This window comes from Ciconia boyciana, chromosome 1 (assembly GCF_034638445.1).
Source record: "Ciconia boyciana chromosome 1, ASM3463844v1, whole genome shotgun sequence".
Classification (NCBI taxonomy): Eukaryota; Metazoa; Chordata; class Aves; order Ciconiiformes; family Ciconiidae; genus Ciconia; species Ciconia boyciana.
Genome location: NC_132934.1, coordinates 51824242 through 51849557, shown reverse-complemented (window position 1 = coordinate 51849557; position 25316 = coordinate 51824242). Strand labels below are relative to the sequence as shown.

Below are 25316 nucleotides of genomic sequence, written 5' to 3'. Positions count from 1 at the left end.
TTATATGGTCCAATGCCCAGCTCCTACCTATCAATATAGTTCAGTGGAAATGGAGTATCACACCATCTTGCACCAGCTGAGGATGAGACTATTAACATCATCCATTAACATAAGCTACAAAATTTCATCCATCCAGCTTGCATATAATAAAATCAGTGAATAAACCATAGGTTCCTATGACGCAGAACCCACAAGGCTCTTAAGTATAAAAATATTAAGTAACTAGCACGCCAACTGAAGTATTGCCCGAGTTATTACACAATTCAATGGAGTATAGTGCAGAGATTTGTTGAACTAGTAGGACTGGTCTGCACAACTTGGAACTACCTTAAAGCTGCTCTTAATTATCCTGGTGGGGAGGAGGAATCCTTTACTCACCTTCCTTACATTTAAATTCCTTACTTTCAGTTTTCATGCACTGCAGAATTGGTCCAGCCTGCATCTCAGCTCACATGCTACCACTGATTTTGCCACTACGTTCTGCACAAATATAATGCTTCTCTTTACATTTGTCAATAACCTATCTATATACATGCAACTTCAATAAATTTTTGACCATTTATTTCTGCTCGCCCTTACTACTATGATATCTGCATGATAATTTGGTATAATGGAACTTCCATCTTAAAAATTTTTCAAAGACAGATATAAATGTCAAATTATCCAAAGTAAACAAAACTTTCTTCTCTCCCATTCCTTAATTTAAAAGCCATGCATCAAGTTTAGTAGTTACAAAACTTGTGGATAGTCTAATATACACCAATATTTCTTGAACCTGTAACTTCCCCAGCCACAACAACAACCTACACACCTGTCATAACCACTGTTGGACTGACTTTCTTCATGCTGGAGAATATTTGGGAAGGCCATGTTAACTGATCCTATTTTCATGTCTCTCTTCCCATCTTCTTTGAAGTTATTCTTGATTATTTCCAAGCTAGGTATCAGTTGCTCTTATCAACATGTCTGAACCAGTCAGAGTATTTTTTCTTTCTTTACATAGCAAATACACCTTATTCCTCAGAGCTAAGAGTGAAGTCTTGAGCCCAGAATGCCTCATTCCTACACAAGGCATGCCTATCCCTACACAAGTTATTATTTTGCAAAGAAATACTCATTTCCTTCAAAGTGAACGCACACACTTGTAGCTTTGCGTGTGCCTCTGTGTGTGTAGACGTCACCACTCAATATATCCATCCATTTGCCAGGCAAGATATATTAGTCAAATATTATGTTCCAGGAAGACAAAACAAGTAATTCGTCATGTCAGATTTTCAACACTTGCATTACCACCAGCTTTTGTTTCCCTGCATGTGTTTTTTCAGATCAGGAACATATCTGTGTTATTTTTTGCTATAATACAGGGTGAAGACATTGTTATTTCCTATATAGTACAGTAAGTACAATAAACATAGAAAAAACCCTTGAAATGATAATGCCATTAAAGGAAGTATACAATTCACCAAAGAAATACAGATGACACTTCACAAAATGGAATCTGAACAAAGTTTTCTGCTTTGATTCAGAGTAGAAACTCCTCCCTCTTAAACGTGCCTTTTGGCTAATTAATGTAATCAGAGTTTCACCCAGCTTGTCTGAAAATCAACTTACCTTTGAACATGAGGATGTTGAGTGAAAGGACATATTGTTCAGAGAAAAGGGTATCTTGGTGCAAGGGAAAAAGATGGCTAAGAGGAATTATAAAACAAAATCCTGAAGGACTCTGAAACACATTATCAGTACTTACACCAAAGGCATGGGTGTTGGTAACTGGGACAATGCTTTCAGTGCACAGAATCTTATCTCACACCGCACAGTAGACAAAAAGACAAAAATTTTAAGAATGTTCCAAACCAAGCATAAGCCCCAATTTACTATGCTACCTTTTCTTTATCTTCTTTAGATATGTAATAAGATATTGTATGTTTCTAGACATACTAACTCTAAACATTGGCACAATTACAGGGAGGTAACATGGAATATCTTAACTCGTGGGTTTTTACAAAAAGGATATTTTTTCAGCATGTATAGAGTAGCCAGTCTTGAAGCTCGAAAGTTGGCTCTGACAGATCGATAAACAGCTTTCCGGAGACCAATAAGGTGCTGACTAGGATGCTGTCCAGCTTTATTAAATGGGCAAGCGGCACTGACCCTGTCAAGCAAACTTGAAAAGTAAAATGTGATACAACTGTACAGATGTCCTAAAGTATTTTTAAAAGACAGTACATCAGTTTTCTTATTCCATTACTTAGAAAACTTTTTCAAACCACTCAGTAACTATGAGAGCAAAGAAAAAAATCCATCATCAATGATACATTTAATCAAAATTTCAGATAAGCAGCCAGGATTCCTCAGTAGACAGCCTGATTCTATTCTCATCTGAGCCATGGCAAAACTCCTGAGGACATTTGTTATCTCCAAAGTTTTCCAAAATGATACACTAAGGGTAGACAGGCCATAACATTATCTCTGATACAAAACTATCACAAGCCAACTGTAAGCTTTGGAAGTTTTAGCACACAGATATTTAACATATACCTCTTTATATGCAAATTTGTTCTTCAAATAATTTTTGCAGAAAGAATGTGCTACTACATATTGTTTTTCATGCAAAACACTATATTCTTTCAACCTTCTCCATGCAGAATCTTCTCTAGGTCAACAGAAATATTATTTGAGTGGTGACATAGATTTTATCATCATGCAATAAATGACAGCTGTGTTTGTGGGAGTCTGACACGTAAACACATGAAATGTATGCAAGTATACAAGTATATTTGAAAATATATTTTGGTGTCCACATATTCAGTTGAATATACCGTTTAAAAGAAACTGTGGTATTTGCCTATTAGAATATACTTCAGAATGGCTTTAGAACTGTAAGAAATTGCCTCATCTGGCAATAAACTGAACTGTGAACTGGGTGAATGTTAAACATGTCTGTGTAACATTAAGCTGTAGAAAAGGAAAAAAAGATTAATATCCAGTTATATCTATTCATATACAGTCTGATGCCAAACCTATGACTGAGACACTGAAAATAGCCTAGGTGTGCTCTGCTTGCTGGGACTGTTTTTACAAGAATCAGCTCAGGAATGGATGTAGTGTGGACAACAGGACGATGAATTGTGATGACTTGTTTGGGGACTGGAAACCTGCTTCTGCTCTCACCTTTCCCAGGGCACAGTGAGGAGGTGATTTCATGTCTACAGTCACTTAAAAGGGAAAAGCCAGGGTACCTGGCAAGACTAAAGTGGGTAGCTGCATTGGCAACTATTTCTGTAGCCCATCTGACTGAAGAGCTGACTAAGCCAGCAGACCTGACCCTGCTGGAAAAACGTCAGTCCTACTGCATGTGCTTAGCTGGACCATGCTGCACATTGACCGGGAGGGGAAATAGCTTATCGCCTTTACTGTCAAATATGAAAAGCAATGCAGCCCACCCAGTGAGCAAGGCTGGACCCATATCAGTATGTTAAATATGATTAACAGAAGGAGATTCATGCCAAATACTGCAGTATATCAAATATGCTAGCTGAAATACCACATTAAAGTATCTGCGTACCATATTAAATTATGTGACTGATATTGAAATGGTTTATATAACATCTCATAAAGTACTTTAAAATCTGAATAAAATAAAAACAAACTGTGTTAATTTCAATTTCTAAAGGTAAATTTAAAATGCTGGTCTTGCCATATGTTTCACTAGGGAACACAGCATGTAATGTAGTACATGCCAATCTCTAATGTTTCTCTAGCTTTTGAAGGTAACAACTGGAAGTGTTTATGGATAAACTCTCACATCAGTTTGTAGACTCAAGCCCTGGGTGAATTGTCAGAAGCAGGCTCAAAGAAAAGGAGCAAAATTCTTCTATCATAAAAAAGAGATACATATCTATGTTCTGCTACAGCAATGTAAGCATTTCCAACTCCTATACAGAACAAATATAGCACAACTCATGCACAGCATGTACTGCCAGTATTCAGCAAAACAATTTGCTTTCCTTCTGGCAAGGCTTGTTTCAGTTTTTTTAATAAAATAATAATTCTTTATTCCAGTAATCTTAAATTAGTATAACTTGCTATAAATGTCTATGTGCCAGACATGCCATATCCCTAACTCCCTAACGTTCCATTTATCTTCTATATATTTTAATTGGACTTACAAAATGTTATCAGCTTTGTGTATCAGCCACAAATAGCAAGAAGAAAAAAAGGTTAAGGGTGAATTTCCTCTTTCCTACTGCTCCAAACCCATTTTACTTCTAAAGAACAGTGACTTATTTCTCCATTAATCTCACAAGCCAAATTTTAAATAGGCTCTCAACTTTTAACAAACTTGTGTAGACACATTAATAAAAACCTCTTACTGCCATCCAACATGAAAGCAGTTCTATAAAGATGCTATATACACCAATATGTGCTCATAGAGCTTGGTTCTAGTCTAAAATATAGTAGAAAGGGAGCATTTTGGAGAAAAGCCAATTATTTCAGTGACAGACAAGGACGTAACTACTTGCTGCTTATTGCTGCAGCCTTTCATTACGTATTCCTACAGTTTTAATATTATAATGTGCAAGACAATGGACATACTTTCATTACCCAGTGGAAATTCCAGGCTGGAACCTGTGATCAGGCTTCATTTGTCTAATTGCAAATGAAGCAATTAATGAGAAATATTGCTGTTCTGCCTGAGTAGAGTGCTGCCCTACCTTGGCTACACAATTTCTGTAATCCAAACTACCCTGATGAGGTCTCGGCCATCTCTGCATCGCAGAGCTTGTACCACACAGACATACCTGAAATGCCAACAGCAGCATTAAACAAAGCCATAGATATTTAAAAGCATATGTAAATTAGCCTACGAGAACACAGCAATGGATAGCGCAATGTGGAGAAAAAACAGTGGTGGAATGCAAGGAACTTCAGGCCAAAGCTGCAGCCCTGGGCTCGCCATATCAGAGTTTAGCTAAGTACGCTAGCCAAAATCTGAACTCAGTACTATTTAAATGTCAGCTTCAGTATCTTTCCATTCACAACACGGTTAATGCACAGTCCAAACTATGCTGAGCTAGCAGTATATTAAAACAGCAGCATACATATCATTGAACAGGGCTACCCGGTTGAAATCCCATTCCTTCAAGGATGTAAAATGACACAAGAAGATACTCACTAACTTTTCAGCTGCAACCATTTCTATTGCCATGTGACTCTTTCTGAACAAGCATTAAGACTCTGACAAGGTTACTACAGGAGAACATACCAAACTTCATTCTGCTAAGGTTTATTGTAGCAAAATTCTGGAATAAAAAAGGGGTAGCTGGTTTTTTGGATCATACATGAAGCGCTATCTCAAGCAAAGAATTTCATGGTGCCCAGTGCAGCAGCATGTCTTGCATATGTGGATGCAAAAAAGGACACCCTGAACTTAGAAATTCCTCCAGGCTAAACCAAAGCAAAACCTGTACGGCACTGACTTCTTCATACTGGACAATTGTTCTAATGAGGATGCTGGCACAGTCAGTCTTCTCCCACTCCATCCATACTCCAAAGTCTTTTGAAAAGCTTGCCAAAGTTTTAAGTAAAGAGGCTATTAGATCAAGCATCAGCTTAAAGACCAGTCTGTTTTTTGTTAATCTGTTATCTAAGATATGTAGTAAAAGAACAAGGTACCAGCAATTTAGACATTGACCAAAAGTTCGTTTGCTTAAACTTAGGAAAAAATCCAAATGTTTTTCTCATCTGTAATTTGGACAAGCCCTAACAATAATTTCTTTCAAGAACCCGTCTGCAAAGATAAGACTGCCTATTGCTTAACTATATGCTTCTTCAGCAAAAAAACAAACCAAAACAAAACACATAGCTAGGCAGACTGAAGACATGCTTATGCATTCCAAAGGAGGAATGAAACATTTCTTCAATGAAGCATACTGAAGGTATCTCAAGCTAGAAAATTGATTAAAAATGTTAAGTCTACAGTTTCAAGCTTGCATGTAAAAACATGTGCCTGAGCGCAGAATAGTTGGTCTGGCATGAACAAACAATTTCTTGAGGCACACAAGAGAATGTTTTATTTTTTTTAGAAAGAAGTTGACTGGATTTTAGCTGCTGGCATTTCCCACCTCCTTTAACCTTAAGTCTAACTGGCACAGGTACATATCTAACCATAGGTCGTTACAAGGGAAAAGCATACATGGCAATGAGAGTGCACAGAAGCAGGCCTGTTGGCTTTGGGACCATTGCATACACTGAACATGTTCTGATGTGCTTTCACATAAGCAAAAATTACCAAATAGCTACAAGAGCTAAATAACCAGGAACACTTTCACATCCCTTAAGTGGACAAGAGGCAAATTCAGCAGTAAATAACTTAAGAATCTAAACATCTCAACAATTGTATGCAAGAAAAAAGAGTAATGTAAACTTTATTTGAGGTGGGAAATGACCTTTGATGGTCTTTGCTGATTGCTGTGTTCTCATTACTGCAGACTGTTATTTGTTACATAAAAATAGAATCGTTTTCATGTCATCTTGTTTTCTAAAAGATGAATGATTACTTGCAGGTCAGTTTATTTACATAGATTTGGTAATATAAGATACAAAAAATCCTCAAACAAACAACCCGCTAAATGACTCCCCAAAATAGCTAACTAAATTGGTTCAAAATACATTTCTTCATGTATTTCATTGCTAGCAGAGCAGAAGATTTCAAAGGCATACGAGTTTGGTGAGACTTAATTTTCCTTCCGGAGGTAGGGTTTTAACACTGAGTTGTTAGAATTCATACTTTTAGTATGAATGGTAATTATACTATTTTACGTAAACAAAAAGCTTTAAGTATTATGTTTTTCAGTAAGTCCACTTGTTATGGGAGACAGTGTAACAAGACAATTTTAGAAGACATCTGGCTTGAATGGATCTGTGTATTAAATAAAGTGAAACATAGACTCACAGGGTAAATCCTCTGGAAATTACTTCAGTCTCTTGAATGAGTCGTAAAGCTTTCCTCACGAGATTAGTAAAAGCTCGGCTATTCGCCACTGTTTCTTCCAGCTGGATACAGTATTTTCGCAGGGACATTTGCAGCTTGGCTGTCCTCCATGTGCCCCACACTCGAAAGACTGCATAGACAAGCAGAACTAGTCCCCACAGCAGCCACGATGATTCCTTCCACCACGAAGGAAGCATAAGCAGTGCACTTACAAAGGCAAGCAACAGCGAGACATCCCTGCAAACAGAGAAAGTATCATCAACTACAGATTCCTGAGGTCAAACAAGTGGGAAAATCATGAAGCTTTCAGTTACATTTGAGATTACAACATCGTATTATGGGGTTTTTATGTAGGTCCTGAAGGGAGCTGTAAACACCAAAAACTACTCCTAGTGTCAGATTTAGATGTACATAATATTACTTGGTCAGTGTACTCGAAGGAAACATTTATCCGGCTTTTTTATGGCATAAGTAAAAGAATAATGTACCACTTTGAAAGGTCAGTTTCTCTTACACATATGACTTAGAAAAGAAAAGAAAAGAAAAGAAAAGAAAAGAAAAGAAAATAGAAAAAGAAAAAAACCTGACTACTCAGCATTATAAGCCAGGGTGGGTAGGAACTGGAATATCTGTACTTCCAGGTTCAAGAGTACAGTAGGGAAGGGCATGTTTCTTTTGGTAACAAAACCCTCAAGTAATGCCAGCTTTATTTTTTCCAGATTCTGACTCATTTAACTTGGACATCAACACACCACTACTTTTTAACACATTTTTATAAAGATGGCTTGAATAATCATTTTAAATAATTTGGCAGCTTTTGAAAATCCTTGAAGAACAGAGTTATGAGTATGTCAGCTCAGTTATTTCTCAAGGACATTTTAAAAACTTCATAAAGCTGTTATTTTCATCTAGAAAAATTCAACAAAAATAAGTAACTGCTAGAAAATACACTGTGTTTCATATATAGTATTATAGTTGCAGTTTTGTAAAATTATGACAGTCTTCACAGAAATGGATGGGATATGGGCTTCAAGGTGCATAACAACTTTAATTTTTCAGAATTTTTTGAAATAAAAGTACTCACTTTCTTCACCCCTTAAAGCTGCATATCCTGTATTTAGTTTTGGAAGTATTCACAAGGAATACTTTCCCATTTCTAAAATAAGACATGATCTCTGGGTTTCTATTTTCTGGACAGTTTTGTGGTCATATTTCAACAAACTTTACAAGTGTTAACTCTTCAGGGCTACTGATAGGTTTCAGTAAAGGTCCAGGGTTAAAATATTCCAGATATGTAATTAACTTTATAAAGGGCAGACACAAAGTCTATAACTTCCTTGGTACGTTAAAAAAAAAAAATAAAAAAAAATCACACACACAAAAAATGAATCACAACAATGAAAGACCGGAAGGGATTTAAGAGCTGACTTTGTCCAGTTTTAGTTTCTGGTCAATCCAGATCATCAGGGACAGACTGAAGAAGAAAATGGAGACTCCACAACCCACCCAGGTAGCTATTCTAACTCATAAGTATCCTCAGAGTTCAAAATATTTCTCCCAAGTCCAGTCTGAATCACTGGCAAATTAATTGCATTATTTTTCCTCATGTCCTTCCCTTTTCTGAACAGAATAAATGATGACTGATCACCACCTTCTTATTAACTACCTTCTACACATCAGAACACTGTTCCATCCCACCTCAATTTTCTCCATTTTGGCCAAACAATCCTAGCACATTCTAATGTTTCCAAAAGATTACATTTTCTAAACTCATTATTCTTCTTGTTCTGCTCTGGACTGTCTCTAAATTACCTAGGCCTCTCCAAGTGTGGCATCCAAAATCAGATACTGTAGTCTAACCCAAGGCTTAGGGAAACAGACAGAAAAGTAAACCCCCCTGTCCTGCATATAACAAGGACACCAGGATGAGATTTGCCATTTTTTGAATAATTTGCTGACACATTCAATTTATGCCCTGCAACGATGTGCAGATCCTTTTCTGAAGTAGAAAAGGATTCACCTTATTCACCACTTTGTGTCCTATTCACCTTATTCACCACTTTGTGTCTGTTAATTTGATTTTTCCTTCCCAAGTATAGCATTCGACTTTTGTCTTTATTGACTTTTCTACTGATTTCAAGATATTTCTCCAAGCTACTTTTGAAATCCATTCTGCCAAAACACTTACAAACTTGGTGTCATTGGTAAGCTGAGCAACATTCACAAATTTTGTAAGTGCACGTTATCATCTGAACAGTTAAAGAAACGATGAATAGTGCTAGGACCAGCACAAACCACTGGAAAAATCCGGTTCAAAAGTTCTCTTGCCTGACAGAGAGCATCAATAATGACATATTACAACTTAAACAGTTGGGTTTTTTAACCTGCTGTGGTTTTGTAACAGTTTTATCTATTTTCCTAACATAAGCATGAAAACATAACACTGGGCTGTCTTATGAGATATTTTTATCTATGGATTCCTGTCCACTTCTGAGCAAGTCACTCTGTCAGAACACCTACCATCCTTGTTATTTTTCAAATACAGGTGGTAGCTGTTCAGACACTGCTGCAGCTAGCTCCTTCAGTATTCTAGGGTGAATTTCACCAGCCTCTGCTGACTTGAATGCATCTTATTTAAATATTCTTTAGTCTGTTCTTCTGGTATTCTATGTCTGAAAATTAATTGCACACCCCCCCAACATATTTTATAAAGACCCAGCAAAGAAAAGACTTTTCAATTCAGTCTTCACAATCATGTCTCATTTATCAAAATCACTATTGTATAGCTCTAGAAATTAATGAATTAATCAACCATGTTAGTTCTTCCTTATAGCACATATTAGGGTTTGGAAGTATCCATTCATGTTCATGTAGCTATCTCGGATTAAAACTCACTCTTTTAATAAAACACCCAAGGAAAAAAAACATGCTTATACAAAAATTTGGGGACTAGTGGACCAAAGACTCAAAGACCTGAGAAAAAAAAAGTAGTTACATTATTGCTGCATTTTATATAAAGAACACACAATATATTATTTTTGTTATTTCTCAGTGAATACAGTGGTAGATATTCTCTGTACAATACCAAATATTAGGAGTTGCTAGGGAGCGTAGCGTTGGAAGCTGTTCATTTTCCTGTTGCTTACACTGCCCTGCAGACAGGATACTGGGGTCAAGGAACTCAATCAGTTCCACATCCTCCTGCAGCAGAACTTCCTGTTGCAGGATGGTACGGAGTGTGTCAAATCGGAATCCAACATCCTTACCACAAACGGGCAGGAGAAAAAATAGGCATTAGTAAAGAATATGCAAATTCTTAAAATTAAGTTAGCAGAACAAGGAAAACGCCCAGACACTCTACACTTTACTGACAACAATCTTCCCAAAGACTACAGGAATATTTCAGATATATCACAAGTAGCTACTTCATTTTTATTAAACTTGCTTAACTTTAAAAACTCACATACTACCTAACAGTTCAGACTTGCCAGGATGCATTGCATTGACTTTGCGATCTGACCTAGATAGTAACAATACCTGGAAACATGCCACAGATTATGCCAATATATTTGCATAAGAATCAGAGAGGTACTATATCTGTTAGAAGATCATTAATAAAACAGCAAACACTTTTTTTTTTAATGTCATGACATAATTTACGTCATTAACAAACAAAAATTAGAAAGAGAGATATTACAAATTAGTTAACAAAAAGTCCTCTGTGGACACTTAATAACAGTAGGGTCAATGCACTGGACTCAAGCCCCAGCCAAGGCAGTGAAGTCCTCTCCTGCAGGATTCTGTGCCTTTCCCAAGGGAACTCCATCCAAACATGAAACAGCATGGGACTCTGAAGACCTCACACTTGCTAAACTCCAGGCAAACTTCAGGGAGTTACTTACTCATGGATTTGATGCCATGAGAAGCATTTGCTGGTTTTTTCCCTACAGCTATAGCTCTTCAAGACACACAGCTCTTGAAGACAAATATATCCATCAGAGAAGCCCCCTGAGATTTTAATTTGCATACTGCACCAAACCATAATTATAAAACACTTCAAGTTAAGAATGTCATAACAAAACCCAACAAACACTGAACACATGCATCTTTGCATCTAGCTAGATTACAGGAGGGAAAGGAGAATATTTCTGTAAAACCCTCTAATAGATGTTGTTAACAGAAGTATGACATTTCACAGTACAAAATCTGTTGAGTTCCGTCATTGACGGAACAAGATTATTAACGAAACCATAAGATAGCTAGTCAAAAGTTTAATTCCATACACTGATGTCACTCGTCATAACTTGCATTCTACTTTTAATGGAAAACATTTGTTTCAGGACTGTGTGCAAGAGGAAACTCTGCCCTCCTCCAGCGCATTCTGTGTCATTTCAGTACCCTACTGTAGCATGCAGCAGAAGAAACATGTTTTCCATATTCTTTGGTGGTGCCTCCATCTCAAGAAAGTAAGACTAAAAAAAGCTGTGAAGATAATACCTTTGATTCATAGGGGAAGAGGGAGGAAGAAAAAAGACAACCGAAGATCACTATTGAGAGGTTTCAGAGGCAATTTTGTCCTCTTGAGAGAAGGGAGAAGAGATAGCAATTGGACTCAGCAGAACCCTCTGAGACATGGAAACCCCTAACTTCTCATGTTGCTCAACTTTTTTTTTTTTTTAAGCTACATTTGAAGACATCATCCCTGTATCATAGTAGGAAAAAATAAATCAAAATTCTAACTTTTAGATTCTGGAACAGTCTGACTAATGTGACATTTGCAAGCCAGACTAGGAACCTGAAGCAGCTGGGTGCAAGTTAAAGCAGATCTCAGACAAGCCCAGGCTAGAGACTGAACTGCCTAGAAAGTGGCGCTGCAGCGAACAGGTGTAAAGGCAGCATAAAACTATTTTTAACTATCTGGGGTAGAACTATCACCCTTCAGGTCTACCCCACACAGGCTGACTTGGGCCCTAAAAGTTCCTGCAGGCTCCAGGAGTAGGAGAATACAACTTCTGGTGAGGCAGATGGACACCCAACCTGCTTCTTAACCGCTGAGATGAGAGCACACAGGTAGAGAACTGTTCTTGCCTCTCCCTACAGCCAGACCCCTACACAGATGTCATCTGCTCTTCATGCGTAATGCTGTTCTGAAGCATTATGACAGAGGTGCCTTAATTTGCTTCGCTTTTCCCAAATGCAGAAGCACTGTGGAGAGCAGTGAAGAAACAAATAGGCCAGGATGGGTCCAGGGGTAGTACCAGTGCACTGCGGTGGTGCTATGCCTGAGCTAAGAAGCTGAAACAGAGGGTGAAGCAATACTCAGATGAAGCTCTAGAGCCTTTTGTTTTGACCTGTGTCTGCAAGGCGCTAGGCTGCAACACATGGACTTTCTCAGTCAGCGTCTCCGCACTGCCTTCTACCAAATGGGGTAGCTACACTGTAGGTTAACTCCTTTCAGCTTTCAAGAATTTCTTTAATTTCTCTCACATTTTATTTTAATTTCTCTTCCACATTTTTAACATCTTCAAGCTGGCTACTGATATTTTTCCTGTTCTTGTGTGCTCAATTTGCTTGGCCCAGTAACTCTGAAAACCAGAATCAATATTACCTGAAGAAGTAAAACTCTAGAGCCAAAACCAACAGTACAGACCAAAGATGGTGCTCCAAGGATGAGGTACAGAGGACAGGAAGACTTGTGGATTAGGAAAGGAAATGGGAAAAAAAAAAGTGATCACTTACCAGTCGGTGAAGTATGTCATCGTTTTTCTTACATTGTGGAAAAGGAAACCAACTTCTAAAGAACTCAACTAGTTTTGACAGGATGCCTTGCTGAAGGGAACAGAAATTACTCCAATTAAAAAAAAAAAACCAAAGCCAAAAATAAATAAATAACATCAGACAATTCCTTTATTTCTGCATTTGCTTTTCTTGTTAACTCAGACCCAAGTACCTGTGAGGAAGTTTCGCTTACTGTGTCTGGCCTAACTTCAGAGTATGCTAAGGGAACATCTGCTTCCCGTCAGTTTGCCTGTACACAAGAGCGTGAAATAAAGCTTTCAGTAACCCCACCTATTTGGAGCATAATGGATTGTTATGTTGTACTGTTAAAAATAACTACAGCTAGAATTAGTTTGATCTCAAGTTGGCAGCTACTCCATCGATATGAAAGACTTTCTCTCTCCTTGAGGATAAAAAAAGCAGTGAAGTTAAATGGCAGACAGGGACTGAAGAAAAGTAAAAGACCAGGAGAGGAACAACCTCTCTGTGGCAGGCCATCGCAGCTTGAGGACAAGGCTCTGGAGGAGTCGTGAACAGAGACAGTGAACAGAGACAGGGAAGAGTGACTGAAGAAAGGGAACTGTCCCAGAAACTCCCTGTCCCAACCAGCGTGTGCTATCAGGTACTTTGTCTCCATGCTGCTTCCCATGCAACCTAAATCTACACTTTCATCTAAGCTGTAAACATAACCACGAACGCCACTAGAGGGACTCCCTCTCAGTCAGCACACATTTTACTCATGTATCTTCCTAAAATACGATGCATGAAAGATTATAATTAAATAGATGCATTATTTTGCTTCAGTCTGCAGCCATTCAACGAAAAAAATATGGAGTTTCTGACACACACTGTATATCTACTTTCCTCAGACTGAGCTGACTGGAAGTATTTTTCAAAATATTTACTTACATATATTTCATGAATTCTGAGGCCCTACCTCTTAATCTTCAGACTGCTGACATGTAATACAATCAAATCGAAATGCATGCCAAAAAAAATTAATTGTGGAGCACTTACGTTTTCTGGCATACTGTTTCAAAATAATAATAATAATAAAAAAAACAGATTGTAACAGCTTAATGTATAAAGAGCGTCTGCATTCAATCAGCTGCTTCTGTTTCTCGCTCTTGGTTCCCCCCCCGTTTTCTTTCTTCCCCCTCAACTAGAAGGTGGGAAATAGAGGAGTAAAACCAAGCAACAGGAGCTTGGAGCGTTGCGGTTAGCCCTGCAATCAGCCTGGCAGCCCGCTGAAAGGCAGTGTGACACAAGTTTGATGCAGCAAGCCAGGGCAGTAGGGCTTTGAGTAACATCAGAAATTGTCACCCTAAAGCCCTTATGCTTCAAAAATTTTTGAAATAACTTACTTTGGTATCCATTTAGGTAACCTAACTCAAGTTTTTCTTTACATATGCCTCATCTTTCTGTATACAGTTAGAATTGCACACCTATGCCAGAAGGAAGTGTTTTTAGGTCAGTGGAGAGACAAACCAATAATAGGGGTTTCATAATGACAGCTCTTCCCGAGACACAGACATCACTGTAGCTTATTAGGAGGAGCTATCCCAGCAATCCACACTTCTTAGACTATGGAATAAATCCAAGTGATTGTATTTTGATGTTGCTCAAGGGCACTGACATAAGAAGAGTGTCACAAACTGTCCTCCAAGGTTCTCGTAAAAGTGGTGCGAAATAAAACAAAATTTTCCAATTACAATTTGTAGAAAATTAAGATTAAATAAACGAAGGTCCTTGCTCTACATTTGAGTTGCAGACAGATACTTCATTCAGAAGTACTTCTCCCAGTACTTTGAAAGCAGAGTACAGAAAGAATTGTCCATTTACTATTTAAAATTATGCCTCTTGGAGCCTACCATTGTCAACTGCTTAGCTTTCATAAGTCTTTGGGTTTTTATCATGAACATTTATATCTACACCAAGGATAATTTTAAACTGCTACCAGCTGACTAAACTAGACTGAGGAATTACTGGGGAAAAAACCCCATACTAGTGTGCTACATAAGTAATCTTTTGGTTTATTTTCCATGTTTTAGTTTAAAAATAAAAGTCTGAGCTTGCATAAACACTCAACAGGCATGTCAGTGCTTGAAAACACAAAACAAGACAACCCACTGTCTTGGGCTGTGACCCAGTAGAGTACAGTAACACATTACATTATTCAGATCCTTGGAAGAGTGTCTCACAGTTTGCATTCCCATTGGGAGTGTTACTGACAAGTAAAACAACTTTCATCAACACACAAGTCAGGTCATGTTGCCAATGCTTCTGGAGTATTCTTCTTACAGCTTTAGAACACCACTCAGTCAAACTGTCTGTAAACTGGGTAACAAAGATGTAGAACTCCCAACATTTAAAAAAAGTAGCATAGGACATGCACAGTTTAGGTACATTCATTTGTATCTAAAGTAAAATTCTAAGAACTATTTCTCTTTTGTACAGGACGAACCTGAAATGGCAAACTAGCAGGTATCTAAAATATCATCATTCACATTGGCACCTTTCAATTGTGTGCACTTCAGAAAGAAGATAATGCTACATATTCAATACCTTCCAGCTACCCAGAGCTAGCATTAAGTGGGTGGGAGCGCTAGACAAAGGCAAAGGACTGGTCTCTCTGCCCTTCTGCATTAGGTTACCTGCGCAGCTACTGAGGGCTAGTCCCAACACAATCCTCAGTAGCTGCCTCCAGCACCAGCCCTGTTCTAGTGATGAAATATTATCACATCTAAGATGGGATAAGGTGTGACAGTATAATCAATTTAAACATTCAGATATGCACAGCAGCCTAGGAAAATAAATGAGAAAGGAAAAATGTAAATGGGAAGAAATACATTCCTTAAAGATCAAGCAGAATTACCCAAATAGGATTTAATTCCAGAAAACAGGTCTAGGAGCTCTTGCAAACAGTGCTTTTGAGTATCAAGTGATCATGAGACCAGAACTTCAGCTGTAACTTTCTCCAGAGGTTGGTATAGCCAGGAACACTGCACCTATAATTACCATGCTAAATCACATCTCTATACTCCCTCAGATGGGAGCCTGGCATTTCATCAGCCCTCAGAACACAACGTTGAAGCACCTTTACAGCTTTTCAGCTCCATGTTCATTAAAACCATGTTCTGATTAAAAAAAACCACCAAAACCACACACACAGAGAACTATTTAAGATGGGCTTCAAATTCAGCTGATGCCTCTGCCTTTCATTAAGCCTGAACCGTATGCTCCGCTTGTCAGGACAGCAAGACACAGCAGCAACGTTTGTATCAGTCACTAGGAACCTCTTTTTTTTTCCAGATTTGTTTTTTCAGTCCCTGAAGATCCCAAACTAGATCTTTGCCTTGCCAAAATCTTGCTGCATGTCACCAGATTGTATCTGCACAGGGATCCTACTTGACGGAATACAAGAGGAGTAAACAATCTCAACTCAAAGACAAAGCAATACTGCAGTTTTTCTATTTTTATTTTAATAAAGTGTTTAAGGCATTTGTAAACTTGCTTTTCAGAACAGAAGGAAAATGATACACACATACTAGGCATCATTCAGTGTGGAACATCATCCACTCCCTGTGATTATAATTTTGCATTACACTAAACCTCAAGTAAGATCATTTCATATTAGGACTGTGCGTAGGTACATATCCAGAACTCAGAAACCATTTGTTTCTCAGACATTTTATAATTTCAGCAGACTAGGCCAGTGAAGGCTGAGAGAAGGGAAGTGATAATAGTCTCATGTAAAAATGAGGAAACGATTGGATGGGAATGTAAATTATTTGCCTGTATGTCGTACAAAAGTTGCAACAAAGCCTCAGATCCTCCTAAATCCAGTCTACTTCTTTAAATGTGTGGCCAGCTGCCTCTCCCTCATTCTCTCTCCTTTTGAGACACCCTACCAAAATGGCACATAGAAATCAAATGACAAAAGCAGACTTTCTGACATCAGATTACAAAAGAAAAGTGTTAACGTTACCCAACTGGTACTGGAACAGCAGCAGTAAGAACTTATGACATTTTATTACTAGAAATTACACACAGGTCTCTTCCTTATTTCCACTATGTATCCTTGTCTAGACAGAGACGAGACAATGTGAATGTCATCCTGGTATTTGTAAGAAATGGACAGCCCATTTTCACACACCCACTCCTTTCAAGTTGCAAGGCAAACCATGACGAATTACTTCTACATCTGACACAATACTGGAGGACTTGCTCCCAACACAATAAAATTACGTGTAAAATGCTTGAGGGGAAGGAAGGGGAAAAAACAGAATACTTGAGGCTCTTAAAAGCAGTATATCTTAATACTTTTGAGATTCTTAACCCCACAGCGCTTTTGTATTAAATTTGGTGGAAATTATATACATGAACAGAGCATCATACTGCTTTACTGACTTCCACAAAAGTAATTATGCAAAATAAAGTAATGCAGCTAACAAGTGATAGTCCATGCATTACTTCATAGTAACGAACAGATGACCAGCCAGTGAAATATGTCACCCTAATTTTCAATTAACAGTGGTTTAATTAAAGTCTTCCTGCACTAAGCCAGAATAGGTATCTTCAATGTAAATGTACCACAAAACTGCCAATAGCTTTAAAGGGAAAATATATTTTCAGGTGGTTTCTTGAGGGCTAGCGAGTGCCTGCTGACAATTCTGAAAAGTAAGGGTAGTGGACCTAATATTTCCATGAATCCTTTTAAAGGTAGTTTAAATTAAAGTATAAAAAATTGTGAGTTAAACCCTGAATTAAATTTAGCCTTGCCTTGTGACCACTGATGGAAGCAATCATTATTACAAATGTAATAGCCATCCACATCAACAGTAATTAGAAATCAATTTATTCATTAAATTTAAAATAATCTTACATTAGAGAAACCAGCCAACGAAGCATGGAGACACTGCAAGAATCATTTCTCTTTCTCCCCTCAGTTAACCTGTTTCTTAGGCTCACAAATCCTCAGTATTTGAGACTGGAGTTCTGTATGAAGCTGTTTGGTCATTTTTTTCTACATGATTGCTGAACTCTCTGAAAAAACTGTAAGCTCTACAAAAGCATGACTGAACAGTACAAAACTTAGGGATTATGATGACAGTATGATTATTTTTTACAGGCTCTGTCTAATCCATGTATTACACATGCAGTGGTACTCACAGGTCTGCTCAATGTATATGCACCCTCTATCTTATCTACATGGTCATCTTTGATCAAAATGCGGGGCATGAAAGAAGAAGGGAGACATGACACACTTCCACAGGACTACAAGTCTCAGCAACTGCGGATCAAGGCTGTGAAGCAAAGTGCGCAGTGCACCTGCCCAGCAGGTAAACACAAACTATGACCATTCTATCCATGAAGATAGACTCCAACAGGACTGAAGACCAGAGCAAAATGTTTCATGTTTGACTACCCTGTCTTTTCAAATGGACTAATGAGTGTGTGAGGATGTTTATGCAGTCTGTACAGAGAGTGGTTGAAACAAATATCACTATATGAAAATATGACTTACCAACACTTCTCTGAATACTGCTAGATGAATAAGCTTCACACTGCAACTTCTAAATTTCCACTTCAAAGACTGTGCATGTCAGTCCTTGCAAATACACCATACTATTGCAAACATTTAAAAAACCACACATTCTTCCTCCCAATCAGAAAAAAACTGACTGATGTTATCCACATCAATTTATACACTTCCAAATCCTACCCCACCTAAGATCCTACACAGAACAGACTAGATTAAAAATCCCACAAGAAAAAAATACTTCTGACCTAAAACAAAGGAGGAAGAAGAGGGACATGTACAAAACTAAAAAAACTTTGTTGAAATAAAGCCTAACTAACTGTGACTATTACTTGGCTAATTCCTTGAAGCATCTTGAGAACTGAGTAGTGGATGTACGTCAAGATGGCATTACTTGAGAAAAGATCCTAAGAAAAGCATCAGCTCTCCTCATTTGCCATATGATCTCTCATCCACCACAATCTGCAGGGAGACCTTCTGAACATCTCAAGGCCACTCATATTGCTTGTGTTTGGGACAAATAGGATGCTCTCCCCGGTTCATTGCCAGCTAACTGGGAGGGTGGACCATTGTGGAGCAGGGAAGCAGCAGAGCTTACAAATGAGAGGGAAGGGGTTGTGAACTTCTGATTTGAAGATAGCTGAAAAGGTATAAAACTGGAATGAAAAACAGGAAAACTGAGCTCCAGTGGAAAGTTAAAAGCCACAGCAGGCAAGAATCAGATGACCTAAGGTGCACAAAGATGGAAGCTACTGTAGATGGTGGGGAGAGAGGAGAAATAAATGGTAATTCTTCAGAGGCAACACACCAACACGTGAATGCTTGGTTTCCTGAATTACCTGTAAGATGCTGCCCACCTCAGCCTGCAGAGAAGTCTGCATGGAGGCCTCTTTTTCCTCCTGACTTAGCACATAGCTGGAGCATGTCCATCGAAAACTGAACTCTCCACTGTGGAAGTGAAAGAGGTGGGCAGAAAGTAACTGCTCTTTGCGTGCTCCATCTAGGTGCTAAGGAGAAGACAGACCAACTATTGAATTTTCAATATACTTGTTACAAAGAGACTCCTACATTAGCTGCCTCAAAAGAGGAATTTCCTCACCCACACTACAGCTCCTCATCTGAGTCACACTGCTTGTACACTACCAATAATACTAAAATACCATTTATTTTTAATGAGGAAAACAAAAAATGTGTAGGCCACAGTAGATGTTAAACAGCCAAATTCTCAAGCATAATTTTAATACCAAAATGTTTTAAAAAAATCCACAAGCCTTTACTTAAAACGATAGAGAAATAAGAAGTCTGAGCTAATCAGCTGATGATCCTTGTCAGCCGTTACTGTTAGAAAATTGCCATAACCTAAGCACAGTTCTGCTATCTCATTCAGATTGGTTATTGTATTTATACTTCCCAGAAATCCTCTTTCTTAATGTTTTGTCACAGAGTAAGCAATATTTAGCAACTTGAATGCCTGAGAAGGGCTGGGTACTATAAATATTCTGTTCCAGAAAATTACAGGTTTTGTTCCCAGAATGTCATGCTAAGCTAACATAATAGCATGCAGTAAATAAGATAATTTACAACACTCAAAAAATTCACTATCAAAGTCTCTTCCTTCCCTAGCTTACATAAGTGCAAAGAAACATTTCAAACTATACTGGCAAACCATGCATTTCCAAACACATTTGCAGACAAGATACGACAACTGGTTGGGGGTTTTTTGCTGTTGGTTTTTTTTTTCTCTCCTTTTTTTTTTTTGTAAATACAGTAAGAGATTTATCTTTATCCCCTCTGATTTTGCCTATTTGTGAAGTAATGCGGTCCTCTTTTGAGAACATAAATACTCAGGAACAGGAGAGTACTCACTTTCTGGGCAGCATGCACAGTCCGCTCTTTTTGGCTTTCTGCTGCTGCACATTGCTCTGCCTTCTGTGACACAGATGAACATACTTCAAAATCTGTGTGTCCCAAATCCTGTAGATATTGGTAGAGTGGGGAATTCTGAAAGAGAGTTAAAAAAGAAAAATGAAGGACAAAAAAAAGTTAAAAACCATTCCCTGTTTCCCACAAAACACAACTGTGAATACAGCAACCACACAACCAGCAATGAATGGATTGAGAGCAGCCCTGTAGAGAAGGACTTTGGGATAGTGGTGGATGAAAAGGTGGACATGAGCCAACAATGTGCGCTCGCAGCCCAGAAGGCCAACCGTATCCTGGGCTGCATCAAAAGAAGCGTGGCCAGCAGGTCGAGGGAGGTGATTCTGCCCCTCTACTCTGCTCTGGTGAGACCCCACCTGGAGTACTGCCTCCAGCTCTGGAGCCCTCAGCACAAGAAGGACATGGAGCTGTTGGAGTGAGTCCAGAGGTGGGCCACGAAAATGATCAGAGGGCTGAAACGCCTCTCCTATGAGGAAAGGCTGAGAGAATTAGGGTTGTTCAAACTGGAGAAGAGAAGGCTCCAGGAAGACCTTATTGCAGCCTTTCAGGGGGGGATTATTAAGGGGGATAATTAAAGGGGGATTATAAGAAAGATGGAGACAGACTGTTTACCAAGGCCTGTAGTGACAGGACAAGGGGTAACAGCTTTAAACTAAAAGAGGGCAGATTTAGATTAGATATAAGGAAGAATTTTTTTTACAATGAGTGTGATGAGCCACTGGAACAAGTTGCCCAGAGAAGATGTGGATGTCCCATCCCTGAAGCGTTCAAGGTCAGGCTGGACGGGGCTTTGAGCAATCTGATCTAGTGAAAGATGCCCCTGACCATGGCAGGTGCGGGTAGCCTAGATGATATTTAAAGGTCCCTTCCAACCCAAACCATCCTGTGATTCCATGCAACAGGAGAAAAAACAACACAGTTAATAGCAAAGAAGCCAAATTTTTGCTTTAAATATCTCCCTTAAGTTTTATCCTGACCATAATGAAAGAGGCTGCAAGAGAGTCAACATACAAAACAATGTGATGAGAAATGAGTATGCAACCCATCAACTTTTCCCATAGCAATATTTTTTCTAGGTTACCTGATAGGGTCCTTTAGCTTGTAACTTACCTGTTTTCAATAAATAAACTATGTATTTGGTAATATATTTTAAAATATTCTTGTGTGACTCCAGAACACTTAATGACACTCTTTTCCTAAAGTTTATAAACATTGAATAGATTACACTTTGAACCACTTCTACTGAAACAAACTTTAAAACTAGAGAACTTTTCAAACTTCAATAAATGAAGCCTCAGTGTAACCTGATTAGGTACCTAGAGTGTGTTACAGAAATGGAAAAACAAATTAGAAAAAGGCTTCTGCTCTCTCCGCAGATGGTAGTAGCACTTCTAGCAAAGGAGTTTCACACTTATTTAAAAAAAACAAACAAAAAATGAACAACCCTCCCCCCCCATTTTTTTAAGCTGCTGGCAAAACTACTAATTTACAAAAAGTCCTTAATAAAACTTCTTAGAGAAAGCATGGAATTCTGATCACCAGAGAGTGGGTTTTTACATGTTTAGATATTTATCTATACAGACTTCTGAATTTTCTTGTTTTCATCTGCATCAGATATCTAGATTTACTTAACTGTTATTTTTCTGTTGACATCCACATATATGGCAGTATCTATGATAGATTTGATAGAAAGGATATTTATACTAACTCCAGTTCTACTCAGGAGATGTAAAGAGACTTCTTTTTTAAGAACACCTCTCAACAATCAGTCTTAAATAGCCCAGTTAGTTAGGGATTTATTTTGACCTCTGAAAAACTTTATCAACAACCCACACTAGTACGCAAACACTAGCAAACTGCATAGGAAGAACACAAAACATTTTAAGAATTGTAACATGCTGTTGGTGAGATAACAACTACTATAAGTAAAAACTTTACAGTAAATACAGTTGCGGAGGTCTGCAGAAACAACCACCAACAGAACATTACTACAAATTGTTATGTTAACTATCATTAACTTGCTGGTGCAAGTTGTCAAAAAGGCACATCTACCATGACCATGTACCAACATGGCCAAATCTCAAATAACTGTGTGCCATACAATAAAACTTGGAAGCAATCATTTGTACTAGCTGAACAAATTACCTTGTTACCTCTAGGGATTTTTTTTTTAACCACATCACCAAAGTGCTATTTTGATCATTATTACCTATTTAAAGCATGCAAATTCATACTTTTGCACGCTCTCCTTGAGTTACTCACAACAGATTCAGTGTCCAGTCATGACCTGAAACTCAAACATTTGTACCAACTCACAGCTCTGTGCAGGTACAGGCAATCCCCCTCACCCACAATGACAATGATTGTGCAAAACGTTAGGATAGGTTTATGACTCATTTCCTTGTGGGAATTTTTCCAGTGTGACAACTCAGTCCTATCTTTTTTCCAAGTACCCTTCCTCCACAGTTGAGTACTTTTTCAAATGCATCTAACTCTAGTTAAACAGTGTGCTGTTCTGGACTGGCTGGAAAGATGTTTCTCTCTAAGTAGAACATGCCACTTCACCAGAATTACTTAATTAAAAAGGAAAAGAAAACATAATAGACTAGAATAGTTCTCTTATTTAAGACACTGTTAAATTCATTTCATAATTTCAGGATGTAACTCAGAATACGAATGGATATGCATGACCTTGTCTTCTTAAAATGGTTTTCATACAGAGCCAGGCTGTGCACTGCCAGCACACCTGGAACAACCTGAACACCCCCACACAAGAGGCTTTAGGGAAGCATGGAGGTTTCAGGCAGAACCAGCCAGATTTTTCCTCGTTTAGATGAAGACACATAGACAAAACAGTGGGTGAACAGAGAATGTTTTATTCAAAATCATAGTTTTGATGCTCACTCCAGGCAGGCCTCCAAGAAAAGCATATCTAGGCTCTTGGCAGGCCTGTCCATCATCTTGACCAGACCTGTCCACCAACTTGATCAGCATCTTGATCATACTTGTCACAAGCAAGGCCAGCCATCATTTGACACATGACTATTCTTGTACTTCATTGGAACTCACCTACATACAGACAGCTGGCAAAATAACCCAAATATACCAAGGAGTTTTTCCACTAGTATCTCAGGGTGCACCTCACTTTAGGGTCCATGATGAGATAATTTTCTAAAAGCTGACCAAGAAAACCAGTCAAATGCTGTTTAGACTGGTTCCATTTCCTCACAAAAATGGATGAAGGAAGGCAGAGAGAGAGACAGAGATAGACAAGAGACTCTGTCCACTGATGACAGAAAGAATTAGCTAAAATGCCAAATGCTGCATTTAATAAGTGAAATATTGCATAGATGTAAGAATGCCTAGTTCTTCCCTCTTACTGGGTATTTGGCAATATCAAAACCTTCTATCTAACTGTAATTAGTACATTTTCTACTCTACAGAAATAGTAAAAAATACACCATCTCTCCAACTGTTAATGAAACTTTAGCCCCTAGCTAGGATGAATAATTGTATTTGTTCTTGTAATCAAGGTGGAATACAGGCACCTTACTAGGTTTTACATGAATTCCTTCTGATTAACTTTTCAAAGGCTTTTACAGGGTCTCATTATGGGTAGATTTGCAATTTTTAATCGCTGCTCGGAACTGGAAATGAGTTTCTGATTACTGAGTTAGCAAATGATAACTGATTAAAATTTAACATGAGTGTTTATCACATATTCCTTCAAGTAGATTAGGGTTCTCCTCTTTCAGTTTCTCAGAAAGTACTCAGGCTACAACAATCCTCCTCTAACACATTTCTCTCACTCCACATGCTTTCTCTTTCCCATTCTTTCTAAAAGATTATTAGCAGAATTTAAGTGCAGACTGGAAACCCTAATTTTTTAATAACTTAAATGACCAAGAACTATGCTGTGACTAAAATCCCTTATGCTATAAGTAAAACCACCATTGTTCCCCTTTCCAAATCCATTAGTAGCAGGTAAGATGTGAGTAAAGAAAGCACTGAATAAGAAGTGGGTTGAGGCCCTTGTGAAATTAGATTATTAAGAACCTTAATGAACTGATCATAAAATTCTTCCATTAAGAGTGAGGTCTCTTGTGTAGCACACTCAGCTTTACATTTTGCTCAGAAAATTTGAAGATTACACTCCTCTTCTGTTAGAAATATCACTGATGGCATATGCACATTAGCCTATGCTAAGATTAAAAAACACACAGTATTTATTTATTTATTATATTTCATGTCCTAGATACTGCTCAACTTTAAATGATAGTGACAAGCCTGTCAATTGCAAAGCTGTGTGGTCTGTATAACTCACTGAGGATGTCTCCAACAGTCTATACAAATTTCTCCCATGACATATGTAAGTAATGGCTAGAAAATTCACTAAAGGAATTTTTAAAAGTTGAAGGGTAGATTTTATGTATGTGAACATTCACACAAAAGTTCCAATATTATCAAAGAATCAGAAAATAATTAATTATGCAACTACAGAATTGCAATATGATACCATTAAAATATCCAATTCTATATACTGCTTGTTTCAATACAAGAGACAGAAGTATTATACTTAATGCTTACAAAGCATTTTCCATCTTCACAAAGCTTTAAAAACAATAATTAAATCTCATAATGTGTCTGATGTCCCACAAATTATAGCTCTGAATTTCTAGCTTACATCCTTACCCAAACCTCTCACTCCTAAATGCCTTCTTTCCCATAAAAAAGATCACAGATATGTACATATTCTTGCACATGCACTTCTAACTGTGAGAAAAGTTCCTTGGTTTCAATTCATGCTGTCATTCATCAGCACTGTCAGGCTCAGCTGTTTTCACCTGCAAATGCTATGATAATATTAAAAAAATCTACTTCTTGGTTGGGGAAAATAGGGGGGATCTGCCTTTTTTCCTCCTAATTTTCTTTGCTCAAAATTCATGCATTCCTTTTTTCAACAGTCCAACATTAAAAAAAAAAAGAGCAACTGATTTTACATTTCTGCATTTATTACAGATACTACACTTTTAGTTTAAGAAATTCAGGACGTACCAGAAA

The 25316-nt window shown here is 38.0% G+C and overlaps 1 protein-coding gene across 5 annotated transcripts in view; it reads right to left on the bottom strand.

Moving 5' to 3' along the window:
• Nucleotides 1-25316, bottom strand: part of VEZT (vezatin, adherens junctions transmembrane protein) — a 66846-nt gene that overhangs the window by 29827 nt on the left and 11703 nt on the right. For 2 of the 5 annotated variants that reach the window (XM_072865535.1, XM_072865561.1), the window contains exons 2-6: nucleotides 20181-20315; nucleotides 12734-12823; nucleotides 10080-10255; nucleotides 6956-7231; nucleotides 2015-2164 (exon numbers count right to left, since the gene is read on the bottom strand). In XM_072865535.1, coding sequence (XP_072721636.1) covers nucleotides 2015-2164; nucleotides 6956-7231; nucleotides 10080-10255; nucleotides 12734-12823; nucleotides 20181-20315 — 827 coding nt within the window. The remainder of the gene's footprint in view (nucleotides 1-2014; nucleotides 2165-6955; nucleotides 7232-10079; nucleotides 10256-12733; nucleotides 12824-20180; nucleotides 20316-25316) is intronic. The other 3 variants (XM_072865544.1, XM_072865570.1, XM_072865553.1) reach the window with 2 other exon arrangements.